A 16,283-nucleotide genomic window follows, 5' to 3' on the forward strand; every position below is an offset into this window, starting at 1 on the left:
AGCTCAGGTTATCAGGGAACCTCTGACAAATATTGACTTTTATTGAATACATATCACCAGGAAATAAACAAATGTCGTTCTCACATTATCTGTTTTATAATTAACGTTGATACGTAAGCTTCAAAGTTATGCACTGCAATTCCGGAGGTTATCCCCTTTTTCACAAATTTCAAAGTTCATTTTATGAAAAATGTCTATTGTTTTTCTGTTTGTCTTTTTCATTTTTAGCCATGGCGTTGTCAGTTTGTTTTAGATTTACGAGTTTGACTGTCCCTTTGGTGTCTTTCGTCCCTCTCTTATGGACACAATTTATAACTATTTTTTACAGCTAAAATTCTACATGTTCTGTCTCTGTCAACACATATCATTAGTCAAGCATTTTACCTCACACTGCTACACATATGGTTTAGTCTCAGCATTGACTTCTATGATGGTCTTTCTTCCGTTTGAAAATAGTACAACATTTGTCAATCAATCTATGAAAATCTAGAAACACCAGCATTCCAAATGTTGTCGACAGCATAACTATTCCGCAATATCCAATACTAGCCGAGGATGGTCGAGAGTCTTTAGCAGATGTAAGTTTTCTAGTGTGAGATGACATTTTTCGTTTATCTACTTTAATATTGTTCACTATTTCCTGAATACTCTCCTCCAATGATAATGTGGTTGTTACATTTTGACAAGTACATGTACAATAAGGAGAAATGCCTGAAAATGGACGATATCATTAAAAAAACACTACACATTTCCTGGAATTTGAATTTATGTATGGTATCTGATCTGATATTACGTACAACATATAGTTTAGATTTTTGTTATTGATTTTCTGTGTTTTAAACGCCACTTTTAAGCACCGTTTTTGGGCTAAATTGTGGTGGCCAATTTTTATTGATGGAGGAATCCAGAGTGTCTGGAGAAAACCAACAACCTACGATAGGAAAACTGACAATCCTATTCAATTAAGATTGGAGTCTAGTGCATCTGCACGAGCAGGGATCGAACTCACAACCTCAGTGTTGACTGGCTAGTAACTACAGTTTTTTTATCCTGCAATTGGGTGTTCTACTCTACAGATACAGCCCTACAGATATCGCTATGCTGTATCTGTATAATATACAGATATCGCTTTAAATCTCCGCCCATTGCCGGACTGAGTATTGTTCGAACCTCAGAATGTGTTTTCCAGTTGCATTCGAATGACGATGACACTTGTCGATTTCAAAACTTGAATATGTATGATTGTGTTACAAAACGGCCCCGTGTTGAAGGCCGTACTTTAACCTATAATGGTTTACTTTTTAAATTGTTATTTGGATGGAGAGTTGTCTCATTGGCACTCACACCACATCTTCCTATATCCATGTCAATTTCAGCATGCATGTTAAGTGAATGTTAATTCTGAAGCGTAGGACAACTCGTACACTTCTGTTTCAAATTGGACAATGTTTTGTTATTTGTTTCTACTGTTGAAATTAGTTGTTATGTTAAAATAGATAACTATTCACCTTGAGCGATGTATTATTGTTGACCATTCGAGATTCTTTTTTTGCGAACCCGTCTTCAGCGTAATGTGTTGGCCTCAAGGGATTACAAATCGAAAATAAATGTTAAATATGTTAGTTGTTGTGTCTTTCAAAACACAAGCAATATACAGAATTAATTGCAGGATAGAGACAATAACTGTTTAGTGTCTTTATATATCAACTTTATTTGTATGCGGCTCGAAACAGGTGTAGTAGCTCGCTAAAAGCTCGCATACACCTTGTTTCCTAGCCTCGTACAAATACAGCTGATATTTAAAGACACTAAACAGTTATTGTCTATATAACTGCTCTGACGACTTGGCGAACAAGGCCCCCTACAACACAATAAGATTCCATTTTAAAGTGGTACCAAACACCTTGACTAAAATTAATTAGGCTCGTTCAAATTTCAAAGAACTTTGACTCTTTGACAAAAAAATACAATTTTGAAAAGTTTTAACAAAGCCTTTTAGCGGAAATTTGGTTAGATATAGTATTAACAACTTGGATGACTCGGCCACCGAGGCCCTACATATAGTTTAGAAACTTTTTTTATATATAAAATTGGACCTTTATTTTTCATGCAATACACCAATTTCGAGTTTGTTTTTTCAAGAATGAGTTAGATCGGTTGACCCTAGGTCAATCGTCGTATACAACGTCATCGCAGAAAAGGTTCTTACTTTTACATTAAAACAAACGCATTGTCGAAATCCGGATATGGTGTACATTTTTTTCACCTCATGTTAGCGGTATACCATCTTCTCCGCGAGTTTATTGTTTTCTATTTGGTATTAAATTTTAAATTTATTAAGATCCATGCATATGTAACATCTCGTGAATAATTTATTTGGCAATCGTTCTTTGCAGTCAGCATGGTTTAAAAACATCAGTTGTTAGACCTGTTAGTAAAATACGTTTTTCTTAAAATATACTTTTCACTTTTTTGTACTTTTGGATAATGTTGTTTGTGCTGTATTTAGACCCCTCTACCAAGAAATTTGTTTTACAAGCACACTTATAAAAATGCGTCTTTTATGCAACTCAATCATAAGTTTGAACGTTGTTTTCAAATTAGACTTGTTTATAAATATATACTATGTGTATATAAGAAAAAGTTAAGTAAAGTCCGTATGCTGGTAACATAAAAGAACATTATTAAAAGATAATAACGGTTCAATGTCAATATATATAGTGACATGTTTATACCCGGTAACATGTCATTGTTTCCTGTCGGTCAATTTTAGCTGTACTGACTCAGAAGATACAAATTTAACCTCCATTTTTTACATACAGCATATTTTTTCTCTTTAACTTGATTGTGTTTCTCTTTACCGATGACATTTTAATTATATAATCGTTAAATTGAAGAAAAACAATGGATTTAAATGAATGAATCTGAAATCATAATTGGTACCTCCTCCAGGTCTTGCTGGATTGCCAATGCTTGTTACAACTTCTTTTGTTGTCTGTGTTGTTTTCACTCCTGTAGACGTCTCAACTTTCATTATTGTTGTTCCCTCTTCTGTTGTCATCGCATTTTCTTTTGTTGTTTCTGTTGTTAGGTCTTCAGTTGTCTTTTCACCATCCATAGCTGTTGCATGGTCTTCTGTTGTCATCTCATTTTTGAGAGTAGTCTCTTTTGTTCTGTATTCTGTTGTCGTGTCATCTTGTTTTGTTGTTGTTCGATCTTCTGTTGTCATCTCACCTACTTCTGTCGTTGTGTGTACACCAGTGGTGTGGTCTTCTGTCGTTGTGTGTTCTTCAGTGGTGTGGTCTTCTATCGTTGTTTGCACTTCAGTGGTGTGGTCTTCTGTCGTTGTGTGTTCTTCGGTGGTGTGGTCTTCTGTCGTTGTGTGTTCTTCAGTTGTGTGGTCTTCTGTCGTTGTTTGCACTTCATTGGTGTGGTCTTCTGTCGTTGTGTGTTCTTCGGTGGTGTGGTCTTCTGTTGTTGTTTGCACTTCAGTGGTGTGGTCTTCTGTTGTTGTGTGTTCTTCAGTGGTGTGGTCTTCTGTCGTTGTTTGCACTTCAGTGGTGTGGTATTCTGTCGTTGTGTGTTCTTCAGTGGTGTGGTCTTCTGTCGTTGTGTGTATCCCAGTGGTGTGGTCTTCTGTCGTTGTGTGTTCTTCAGTTGTGTGGTCTTCTGTCGTTGTTTGCACTTCAGTGGTGGGGTATTCTGTGGTTGGAAAACACGCTGGACACTGACTACGTACGTGTACTGTAAAATTATTTGTGAATTTTTATTTAAAAATAGAGTATATCAGTTAATAAGTTAATTTGACGTGTCATTCAATTTTCGTAAAAAACAATCGAGATTCAATTCGCCTTTTCAGTTTCTAAAGGACTATGGGTAATCTCTTTGTTCGTACACCAAAATAAGAAAAGCGTACACAATTTGTTGAATTCCTATTGTTTATAACGTTTGAAAACAATCACAACGTTTTATGTACTCTTTTGAAGACATTACCCAAAATGCATTATATTAAAAAACGACGAATTGCAAACTGTAATTTGAAGAACAAGAGGCGATAAAGAGCCTGTGTCGTTAACCTTGGTCTATTTGCATATCAAACAAAGGACACAGATGGATTCATGACATAATTGTGTTTTGGTGATGGTGATGTGTTTGTAGATCTTACTTTTCTGAACATTCTTGCTGCTTACAATTATCTCTATCTATAATGAACTAGGCCCAGTAGTTTCAGGGGAAATAATTTGGTTTCAGAGATATGAGCCAAAACCAAATTTTACTCCAATGTTCTATTTCTAGCCATGTCGGCCATCTTGATTCGCGGGCAGTGTCATCGGACATAAAAAATTTTTAACAAAGATACCCTTATCAATGATGATTGTGGCAAAGTTTTGTTAAATTTGTCTTCGTAGTTTCAAAGGACAAGATTTTTGTAAAAGATCACAATGGTTAACGAAAAATTAACTATAAAGGGCAATTACTCCTTAAGTGGTCAACTGACAATTTTGGTCATTTGACTTATTTGTAGATCTTACTTTGCTGAACATTATTTCTGTTTACAGTTTATCTCTATATATATAATAATATTCAAGATAATAACCAAAAACGGTAAAATTTCCGTAGGGGCAGCAACCCAAGAACGGGTTGTCTGATTCATCGGAAAAGATCTCAATCTGATTAACACTTCTACCCAATGTCAGATTTGCTCTAAATGCTTTAGTTGCAGATATACATGTAAGCCAAAACTGCATTTGACCCCCTTTGTTCTATTTTTTTTAGCTATTGCGACCATCTTGGTTGGTGGGCCGGGTCATCGGACACATTTTTTTAAACTAGATACCCCAATGATGATTGTGGCTAAGATTGGTTAAGTAATAACTTTGGCCACATAGTTGAAGAGGAGAAGATTTTTGTAAAAGTTAACGACGGACGCCAAGTGATGAGAAAACAAGGTAACACCTCAACATTTAGAAAACTATAAAAAGAGTTGTGTTTTTTTCATTTTGGTCGGGTTGTTGTCTCTTTGACACATTCCCCATTTCCATTCTCAATTTTATAAATGTCCATAAAGTATACAGAAAATCAAGACAAACCATGCAAGTTCGAAATATCTATCAAAAATTGTGTAATTCTAAAGAACTTGTTTTAAAAGCAGTAAAATTTTTAATATGCATGTTGAAACAAGGTGTTTTGTATTTTATAAAAAAGAGAACAAAATTACTACTGGGTCAAATGAATAGTCTGTGACACAGACATACTATGAAGGTCAACCACAAAAATACAATCATGAATCTTTCGGACCTTTGAAGACCTTACATTAGAAGGATTATTTGGTTTAAATGTTTAAAGGTTTAAAAGATAGAATGAAACAAACAATTTGAAAATGTCCAGGGATAAGGTCAATCAGGAAAAACTAAAGCTACAGTTGTAAATTTTTTAAAAGCATGTAAATCCATTAAGAAGGGACAAATCAAGGTAACATAAACCATACTCAAAAAGGAACAAGACGGGATGCATCAAAAGGAACATGTTTTCTGCATTGCATGCATCATGCGGCATGCAAATTCAAATGGACGGGTTTAGTCTTAGCTTTATCCTAGGTCACCTTTTAAAGTTTTGAATGTAAAAATGCAACCACTATTTATTGATTGATTGTTGCTGTTTTAACGCCAGTGTTAAGCGCAACATTTGGACTATTTCGTGGCGGCCAGTTTTTATTGCTGGAGGAAGTCCGGAGAAAACCACCGACATTCGAATTCGATAGAAAAATTGACAATCCTAGTTAATTAAGATTGGAATCAAGTGCACCCGCAAGAGCGGGGTCCGAACTCACAACCTCAGTGTTGACTGGCTAGTAATTACAGTTTTAGAACTACTCGGACCACTTGGCGAACAGAACAAGGCCCCCTACAACACAATACGATTCCATGTTAAGGTGGTACCAAACACCTTGACTAAAATTAATAAGGCTCGTTCAAATTTCATAGAATTATGACAAAATATGTACTTTGACTCTTTGACAAAAATATAAAATTTTTGAAAAGTTATAACCAAGCCTTTTATCGGAAATATTTGGTTAGATAAATAGCAATTCAGTAAGACATAAAGCAGCATATATAACACTAATTTGGATCATTGAGAAGCTTAATATTTCCTTAACAGTACAACGTGCATGTGATTAAAACGTTTCGCTGATTTTACAGAGTTATCTCCCTGTAGTGTTAAGTACCACCTTAAACTGAGGGAAAGACATATTTTATAATCGATATCATTGTACTTGTTCATGTTATATCTTCTTTTATACATTTGGAACAGGACATATTCTCCCTTCCGCTAACTTCGACTAACGAGTTTTGTACCACTCGCTTTTATATAAATATCATATATATTTATACTATTAAACGAGAACCTCATTTTGTGTGTCGCTTCTCCTCCTTCCACAATAAATTAATCATCATGCCTCTGTGTCCTATAGGTAACATGTATAGTCGCATTTGTCATCCATTCTTATGATCATTCAGTTTGGGTTATTTTGAAGAAAAACGAAAATAATTGCGTCCGGATTTTTTCCCGTCACTCGACAAACTTTAAGTCAGATTAAACTTCCGGTTTGTGTTTTTCTGTACTTTGAACATACACAGACTATGGATACATTTGCTTTCTGTTATCATTTTGAGTTCTAGCATTTATCATCCTTGCTTAAAGTGTTTCAGTTTGGATTATTTTGGGAGGAAAACGAAAATAAATAATATTTGCTATTTACTATCAATGCCAATAGTTTCAGTACTATCCACGGATATATTTCTGTATACTTACTTACATTTACTATGAATTTTTTTTATTTGTTATAATTTATTATAAATTCCGATGGTTTACTGGGGGAGGGGGCTCTTTACTATTCATGGCGTTCACTGATGTATATATATTACTATCAACTATCAATTTCCTTCGCGATTTCACGGGTGTGTTTTAGTATATAAATCTAAATAAAAGGAAGAAGACGCAATCAATAAAGATGAATAAAAAGAAAAGGAGGATTTAAAGAAATAATAGAAATTAATTACATGAAGGTCTGGATGGGTTTAACAGAGAACAGGTAAAATTGGTAAAAAGTGCAGAATAAATAACCAAAATGATGATAGAAAAAGATAGCCACATAAAAAAAAGAATAATGGGGAGTTACATATAATGTATAGTTAATTTAAAGAATAATGAGTCAGATTTAAAAGGAATAGAGAAACAAAGTTTTAAAAATTCCAGAATACAGAATTACTACTGCGAATGCATAAATAAAAAAAACTTAAGTTATGTATAATTACTTGTCAAGTTACAGTTGCGGATGTAGTTAAAATGGTTTCCAGAAGCTTGTTGATTGATAATGTTGTAGTAAGGATCATCAGTGTCGTCATAGGTACGACATACCATTGGATTTGACGTCACACGCATTACGAATCCCCAGCAAACACCATTATTTCTTATTATCCATTCGCAAAAGTTAGCACAGGCTTGCGCTGTTGCCGGTGTGACAAAATAATTACCGGTAAAACTCCCATAGTGCCATCTAGTAAAAGTATAGTAAACACCAGAAGAACAAATACCTGAAACAGATTTAATACGAAATCAGCGAAATCGAGCTCAGTTGTCGGTGATCCGGTACTAAATGATTTAAGGAGCTACCATTTGATTTCGTATTGCAAAAAAAAAAAGCAGGATGACAATTTATGTAAAATTATCAGGATAAATTAACAAAAAATGTCATGTCCGAAAAGAGTGAAAAATAAAAAGGCAGGACAGAGAATACAACTTACAAAAATGATGGACAACATTTTTTTCATCCTAGCCACCCCCCCCCCCCAAAAAAAAACCCTAACAAGACAAAACAACAACAACTGAAACAAAACAAGAAACAAATGGTACCTCCCTTATAGCATACATGTAACTATGATTATTAACTTTTCTGAAGATTTGTAGGAAGCATAAGAACACTAAGAATCTAACTCCGTGGGGCAAATATGACTTCGGTTTTATTTTTGATGTCCTTATTGGCCAATAGATATATAGGAAGATGTGGTGTGAGTGCCAATGAGAAAACTCTCAATCCAAATAACAATTTATAAAAGTAAACCATTACAGGTCAATGTACGGCCTTCAACACAGAGCCTTGACACCGAACAACAAGCTATAAAGGGCCCCAAATTTACTAGTATAGAACTATTCAAACGGGAAAATCAACGGTCTAGTCTATATAACAAACTGTTTTCGACGCACCACGCTTATAAAGTGTTATATACATTGACTGAATAAAATACGTTAAAGAAAACTAACATTGCTTCACTAATGCACAAATGTTAAACCTATTTATATTTCTTTAATAAAAATATATCAATCATTTAAAAAAAATCTTGTCGAAGAGAACTGTAAGAGGGGAACAATTTATCTAGGCTTGTTATTTCCCTTACAACATACGGGTATAGTAGAGCCAAACAGATAAAGGACCGGGAAGCAGTCTTCTATCAACTAGAAAAATATTAGTGAACGACAATTTAACTTTAAGGGAGTGGTGGGGTGGGTTATGGGTTTTTCGTAAAAAAATAATGATCCCCAATTTGATGGAAAAAATCTTCTGGTCAAGCAGATGACAAAAAAAATATTCTAAATTCAGTTTCCTCCCATACCATATAGTGTAAAATTTTAAACAAAATTATTTTATAGCGTCGAAAAACTAAATGAATTTGTTCGTCCCCCCTCCCCCTTTGAAGTTAAATGGTTGCTCCATATCATAAAATATCCATGACATATTGATAAAATTGTGCAGTCATAATTTATGGTTTAACTAAGTGATCACATATGTTTATAATGTCTCTGTGTTCTGTCTTTTGAAGGAAAAAAAAAGCAACCTACATTATTTCCAGCGTTTTTATAAGTTATAATTTAGAAATTTTGTAGAAAATAAGATCTTATAGAACAAATATATCAAATTGAGCTATTGGAATATTGTTTAATAAATTACATTTACAGTATATGGTTCATTACAATACGCTATTTAACTTGGGTAACAGCCATCTCGTGTCATTCTGAAATCAACCTGAATTTCAAAATAAATGAAACATTCATGATGACACGAGCTTCCACAATAAAGTGCACAGGTAAATTGAAGTTTTAAACGGTGGTGAAAGCGTTGAAACTGTGCACATTTTATGAATGAAGCGAAGTGCTTCCACGCTTCATAAAAATGTACGCATTAAATCCCCCCAAAAAATACAAAAAGAAGCATTCAATTCTTAAATAAAATAATACGTTTGTCTTCTTCGCACATAAATGATTTCTTCTTGGTATCACAATCTGCCAAATTCCATTCCAGTCCCGTATTCTCTACAACGATATAAGTACAAAGATACCCTGCACCTTCCGTTTTGGATGGGGACCAATTCTCATAAATTGGCGAAGATCCGTCATCTGACCATATGCGATTAGTATTATCACTGGGATTTGGAGCATACAGTCCTATCCAGATGTGCATTCCCCTGAAACAAAAGACCAAAATTCAGTTAGATAAGGGAAATGACCATTTGCTTCAAAAAGAGGAGGGAGTAAGGTTTTTTTTCTAAATTTATATTCTTATCCCAAATTTGATGGATAATTATATATTCTGGTCAAGCAGATGAAAAATAAATATCCTGAATCCAGAGTTTCCCCATAGCTTATAGTGTTAAATATTGAATAAGTAAATTGATTGACCATGTTGATATCGTTGAAAAATTAAAACAATATACGACGCAAAAAAAAAACCCATTACCACCCCTTTTAAAGTTAAATGGTTGCTTCCTAAACGAGTATCCCCCCAGGAGCCTCGGTTACTTTACTCAGAGTTCAAACTTTGTAATTGATGCTCTAAATCCATTATTTTGATTGTAGGTAGATTTCTGAGGCTGAGTATGATATACATGCGTAAATATGTTATTACCGCAAGGCCCCAGTGTGGGGACTTATTATGAATATTGGGTACTTATATTGAAGAATCGTAAAAACTCCAATGTCAGAAAGTAATACATTAAATACAGATCATGCATTGCAGTAATGTGAGATGATACAAATCGGAAAATTAAATGTATCGGAAGAAACGAAGAACACTCTAACTATTTTTAAAATCTTATTCTCACAATGTATTTCATTTCATCGATATAAATGATAACTAATTTGTATACATATTTTTGATAATCTCATTTTCAATACGGGCCTAAGTATCAGACCAGGCTTTGCGGTCATAAAACTTTTGAGTCTGTTTTTTGTACTCATACTCCAAAATCAACCAATCAAAATGCTGGATTTCATGTTTCGAGCATGATTTTTGTGCTTCAATCACTGAGCAAAGTTTTATGACTTCAACCCCTGGACTCAATATTCAATAGCAATTATCGATGTTGATTCAAGCAATATTGTCTTAAAAGTGTGCAAACTCCCCGGCAGTTCCAGCTCCGATCCGCTTATGGGTCCGCATACTACTCTACACTAACGGAAAATAGTTCCGGAACGGAAACGATCACTGTACGGAGTTTGAAAAGTGGGTTGTCTTTTAGATCCGTGTCCGACCAATCATATATGCGTATTCCCTAATATGCATATCATATAAGAATAACATAAGTATAGATTAATTATAACATGCCCTTTTCCATTTTGGCCTTAGTATCATCCCGAGACTCCCAGATCGGCCTCGAGGCCTTAGCCGAAGGCCGATATGGGTTGAGTTCATTTGGAATCAGGGCACAATATCTCTTTTTTGCCCAGGGCAATTTTGAGGTTTTTGCATATGCAAAACCTAAGGTATTCATAACAAATGTGTGATAATTATAACAATAGTTACAAGTAGGACGATAGATGTTCTTTGAGAAGGTGGTTCTTGGCTTCCCTATAAATCTGTACAAGATTTTGTCCTCGACTATTGCAGACGGTCAAGGCAGTATCCCACGTCACAGGTGTCGTGTTTAGTGTAATATCTCCCGCCATAACCTTTTTTTCTAAAACTATAAATATATTCTCATAATTTTGAAAGTGATAGTAACCTCAAGTCACAGTGTTAAAAAGTGAAAAATATTGCATTGGCTTTAATTTTTAATAGAAATGCAAAAGATTCTTCGGCCAAAAAGTTTCACCCACAACATCAAACTTGTTATCTATTAATTATTTAGGGATCTCTCTGTTATCAAAGGAACTAAGTTGTTCATCCATTAGGCCACTGTTATCATTTTGTCAACACTGAGGTTGTGAGTAAGAACCCCCACGTGACAGGTGTTCCACTTCAATCTTAGAGTCAAAAGAAACGAGTGTTACAATGTATGAAGTAAAACTATGGCAGCTCATTGATTGTCGTGTTTTGAAGCCGTAGTTTATCGATTGTCGCATTATAGTAAACAATCAACAATAAAGCATGAATATTGAGAACGTGTGTAATATGTCAATCAGGTAAATCAGGTTATAGTTTATTTCAGTAATAATAATAATAATAATAATAATAATAATAATAATAATAATACTATATAATTCTTTATTTAAAGAGGGTTACACAGTTAGCTATAAAGCTAATCTTCCCTGCGACCCTCATGATATACAATGAAATATAACAAACAATTACAAAATATCAAACAGACACACATACATGAATAATGAAATAAAAAATTGTTGTGAAATATACAATTTTCAAAACAGGTAAAAGTTACAAATTCATATATGACATGTGTAGTATTGGCATCAGCAATATCATAAGTTTGAGTAAGTGTGTGAAAATTATTATGTATATTCTCATGATATTTTAAATAATTGTAACCTCAAGTCACATTGTTAGAAATATTGCATTGACTTTAATTTTTAAAAGTGATGCAAAAAAAACTCTTGCGCCAAAAAGTATGGTAAAAATAAGCAACCATCGGAATATATCAAAGATCTAAAGCAAGTAATGGAAGAAGTAATTGTCAGGGAAAATATCCAGTCGGTACAATTTAGACAGAAGACAGTGACAGATCCATGTGTATTGTGATCACCGGATTTCCACGAGTAGGGTCACGCTAAGGTAACTTTGAATAGCGAAAGCCTGTCGGCAAATTGCTTCCTGGAAGTAAGGAATTAAACAAGTGAACTTCTTCTAAATTTGGACAAATTAAAGAATTTTCTTCAGACAAAGTATATGTACATAAGTTTAATAATGACAACTATCCATTTTGTTATGAAAAAAAACCCCATATGCATATGTTTTTTTTTTTAATTTGAGGTTTCATATGACTTTGATAGATTTTATATATGATTTTGAGTTTTACCACCAAAGGTCGATAATTCTCTCCAGACACCCTTGCTTCCTCCATAAAAAAAAGCGTCTGCGATAAAGCTAAGATCGCTGAAAGTTGAATTAAACACCAACAATCAATCAACCTTGTTTTTCATTAAAGAGAAGTTAAGAGCGTTTAAAAAATACAAAAAAAAAGATGTAACTGTTGTATGATTTCCAAAAAAGACCAACCTTTCACAAGAGACCAAATGACATATACATTATATGTCACCGTAAGGCCTTCAACAATGAGACTTCAGAATAAAAAAGGGATAATAAATGTCAAAATTGAAAAATAAACCCAAGAATGCCATAGCAAAGGTAAAGTGTTCTTTCGTACTAATCATCTCATGTTCGTAGTGTTTCTCTTGTAAGTACACATTCGTCGTGATTTGATTTGACATTTGTCAACTTGCATTTCAGCACCACTGATAAGTATGTTGATGCTTCAAGTTGTTTGTTTTTGCTGTCAAAACATTTTAAAACAAGTTTGAATTGTGTTAAGTTAAGTTGTGACCACGATCCAATACTAGATCTTTCACAATCCTTTAGATAAATTTGACTGCCATTAATTATTTGTATACGATCATTTATCTCCATACACTAAATAACGACCATGAACTTAAATTTATCAATAAACGGACTGTAGGATTGAGGATGTAATGGTGAATGTGTCAAAGAGACAACAACCCGACCAATGGGGGTCTTCAATACAGCAAATTGTGTCTTGACTATGAAATGTCTGTTTTGTGTTGTTGATTTGCTTATTTTAAATATAGATTATCTTAATTTGAGTTATCTTCATTATAAGTAAATTAGGAAATAACTTACCGTTTAACAAAATGAGATAGATGATTAAATCCATCATCATCTGAAAAGAAAAAAACCCATCATAAATTGAGTTTTCGATATCACAAACTAGTCAAAGCATTTACTTATAGATTATCGGTGATCATCTCAACGAGATTGATTTTCTCGCTTGAGCCGGGACGGCGAAAGCGAGAAACGCAATCGAGTTGAGATGAACAGTGATAATCTTTTTATCGCTATTTTACTTATGACGACGCTGTCAATTTCGTGTCAATTTCTTGTCAATTTCGTTAGTAACGCCACGTGCATGCTTAGTTACTGGCGATAATTTTTCCATCTCAGGCGAGTAGCATGATATGAAAATTATCACAAAAAAAGATCAAAGGAAAAATGCACAAAATAGCGATAATAAATTTTATCATCGTTATAAGAAAATAATTCGTAAATATAACTCAAAATGCAGACATCTTATACTCTCAGGTATTTCACATTCAATCTTTTATGATAATATTCTTTACAAAGCACAAAAATGTCAGTATTGACCTAAAAAACTTACAAAACCTTTAAACAGACTTATTAATTAAGAAAGGATACAGTTACGATACTGTTGTCAGATCATTAAAATTGATTATTTTGGCTTTAATATTGATTCACTTTTTAGTTCTTTAACGGGAGGGATTGTGCCTGATATTCATATGATGAAGACATAATCTTTCAGTCAGTTCAATTGAGGTCTGGAGCTGGCATGTCAGTAAACTGCTAGTAGTCTGCTGTTATTTATGTATGATTGTCATTTTATTTATTTTCTTTTGTTACACCTTCTGACATCGAACTTATACTTCTCTTGAACTGAATTTTAATGTGCGTATTGTTACGCGTTTTCTTTTCTACATTGGCTAGAGGGATAGGGGGAGGGTTGAGATCTCATTAACATGCCTCTGGCCTTTGTTAGTCTTGTATGGTTTTTAATTTTAGTTTCTTATGTATAATTCGGAAATTAGTATGACGTCCATTATCACTAAAATAGTTTACATATTTTTAAGGGGCCAGCTGCATGCCGGGTCAAGACATACAGAAAGATTTATTGAAAAATCAATATATTTGATTGTGAATATTGGCCTTCTGAAGGAGTCTTCTAATTTCGGAAACAATTTCTTTTGAATTCACTCAATTCAATTCTTATATTTAGGTCTTCTCTCTCAACAACTACAATCAATATTTATGAATTATAAAACTATATTGCATAAAATGAGAGCTATTCTATACACCATTATAAGACACTATTTAAATGCATAAATGTTTAAAAAAAAATTCGCGCAAATGTCGGACGAATTAGCGCCGATCCTTTTAACAACTCGAGTTGTTTCTTAATTTCAATATGATGATAATAAACGAGCCTTTGGCATCATTACAGTTATTATCAAGCAATATCTATTTTTCACAAGTTTTTAAACATTTATCTTTTACTTCAAACAGAGAAAAATCGTAAATTTTATAAAATACCTTTTGCATGTTTTCCGCTGCAATATGTAAAAATAATGCTTTTTGTGAAATTAATAATCTTGATGTTACTAAGCCTTAAGTACATCTAGTTCATGGTCGAATGTACATATTAATTATGAAGTAAGTGTTACTAATAACACATATATAAATGATATAACTTAACGATTACTTATTTGTTCTTAAGAAACAAAGTTTAACAAGTAAAATATACATAAGAATAAATGAAGTGTGTTTGAACAATTATGTATATATAATGTGATATTTTGCATTTTCTTATCATTGATTTTTGTATTATTCGGTCTCTTATTAGAGAGATTTCATAATTATTATCGGTATATTTAATTGTAAATTTAATTAGAAACCCGCTTATGAAAAACTTTTATTGAATTGCTTAATTGTCAACTTCTCTTATTTAAAGACTTCAGGTTTTAATAAAGTGATTGGTTTATTGTGAACCTTGAATTTGAATTCTTCATCCTGAAGGACATTCTATTGCAAAACAAAAATACAAAGGGATATTTCAACGCAGACATTTTAGCCCATTTTACCATCGAACTTCTCATTAGGCCATTTTTTTTTTAAATTAGCGAAAATTAACATTAAGTCTTAGATGCATGTTTTTATAACTTGTTAGTTGCTATGCACTAGCCGTCAGTAACTGCGAGTAATCTGAGATCAGTATTGATTGCCTATTTTTGTTGGGATATACAAGTACCCGGCCACGTCAAACATGTGTTTTTGTTAAAATTGAGAATGGAAATGGGGAATGTATCAAAGAGAAAACAACCCGTCCATAGAAAAAACAACAGCAGAAGGCCACCAACAGGTCTTCAATGTAACGAGAAATTCCCGCACCCGGAGGCATCCTTCAGCTGGCCCTTAAACAAATATATACTAGTTCAGTGATAATGAACGCCATACTAATTTCCAAATTGTACACAAGAAACTTATTATATTTGTATCAATCAATATTTATTTATTTATATTTGTATCAATCTGATGAGTTAAGTCTATTTCAACTTATTTTTATATAGTTGGTTCTTATGGTTGTACTATTACACCACTGTCCAGGGTAAGTATGAGGGTAAGGCTCTCACTATCAATGTTTAACCCGCGAGATTCTGTATGTATTTGGCTATCCAAAGTCAGGAGCCTATAATTCAGTAGTTGTCGTTTGTTTATGTGTCACATATTTGTTTTTCGTTCGTTTTTGTGTACATACGTAAGTCCGTTAATTTTCTTGTTTGAATTGTTTTTTATTGTCATTTTGGGGCCTTTTAAAGCTGACTTTGTGGCAGGGAATATGCTCATTGTTGAAAGCTGTACAGTGACATATAGTTGTTAATGTCTGTGTCATTAGGTCTCATGTGAATAGTTGTCACATTGGTAATCATACCACATAGTATTCATGTTTATATGTTCGATACAATTCTCATCCCTATAACTATCACAGTGAACCGAATTCATGCTAGCTGAATGTTTAAGTTGTTTGTATTTCTTTTGTTGAAAATAGGAAAAAAAAGTATAATATATGTGATAGTTTCATATTTGAGATAAGCATCAATTTACAAACAACAACGTATATGAGATTTAGACGTATCGACGAATCTTCACCTCCCTCAAAACAAGATAATTCAAAAGAGAACAAACACTTTTT

At 33.5% G+C, this 16,283-nt stretch overlaps 1 protein-coding gene across 1 annotated transcript; it reads right to left on the reverse strand.

The window, feature by feature from the left end:
* Positions 1–302: 302 nt before the first annotated feature.
* Positions 303–14,733, reverse strand: LOC134695932 (uncharacterized). The gene is made up of 6 exons (XM_063557425.1): positions 14,627–14,733; positions 13,145–13,184; positions 10,859–11,018; positions 9,295–9,521; positions 2,944–3,744; positions 303–711 (listed from the first exon to the last, which is right to left on the reverse strand). Exons 1-6 carry the CDS (start codon positions 14,633–14,635, stop codon positions 413–415), a joined length of 1,536 nt encoding a protein of 511 aa, XP_063413495.1. The 5' UTR covers positions 14,636–14,733; the 3' UTR covers positions 303–412.
* Between the last annotated feature and the right edge of the window lie 1,550 nt (positions 14,734–16,283).

The sequence above is a fragment of the Mytilus trossulus genome, chromosome 14 (genome assembly GCF_036588685.1).
Source record: "Mytilus trossulus isolate FHL-02 chromosome 14, PNRI_Mtr1.1.1.hap1, whole genome shotgun sequence".
NCBI lineage: Eukaryota > Metazoa > Mollusca > Bivalvia > Mytilida > Mytilidae > Mytilus > Mytilus trossulus.

Bases quoted from the DNA above. Each gene is read 5' to 3' on its own strand.
- LOC134695932 (XM_063557425.1), bottom strand. The intron at 11,019-13,144 runs GTAAGTTATTTC...ATATATTTATAG, and splicing joins CTATCTCATTTTGTTAAACG to TTTTAGAAAAAAAGGTTATG. The intron at 9,522-10,858 runs GTAACTATTGTT...CTTTTGTTTCAG, and splicing joins GAACATCTATCGTCCTACTT to GGGAATGCACATCTGGATAG.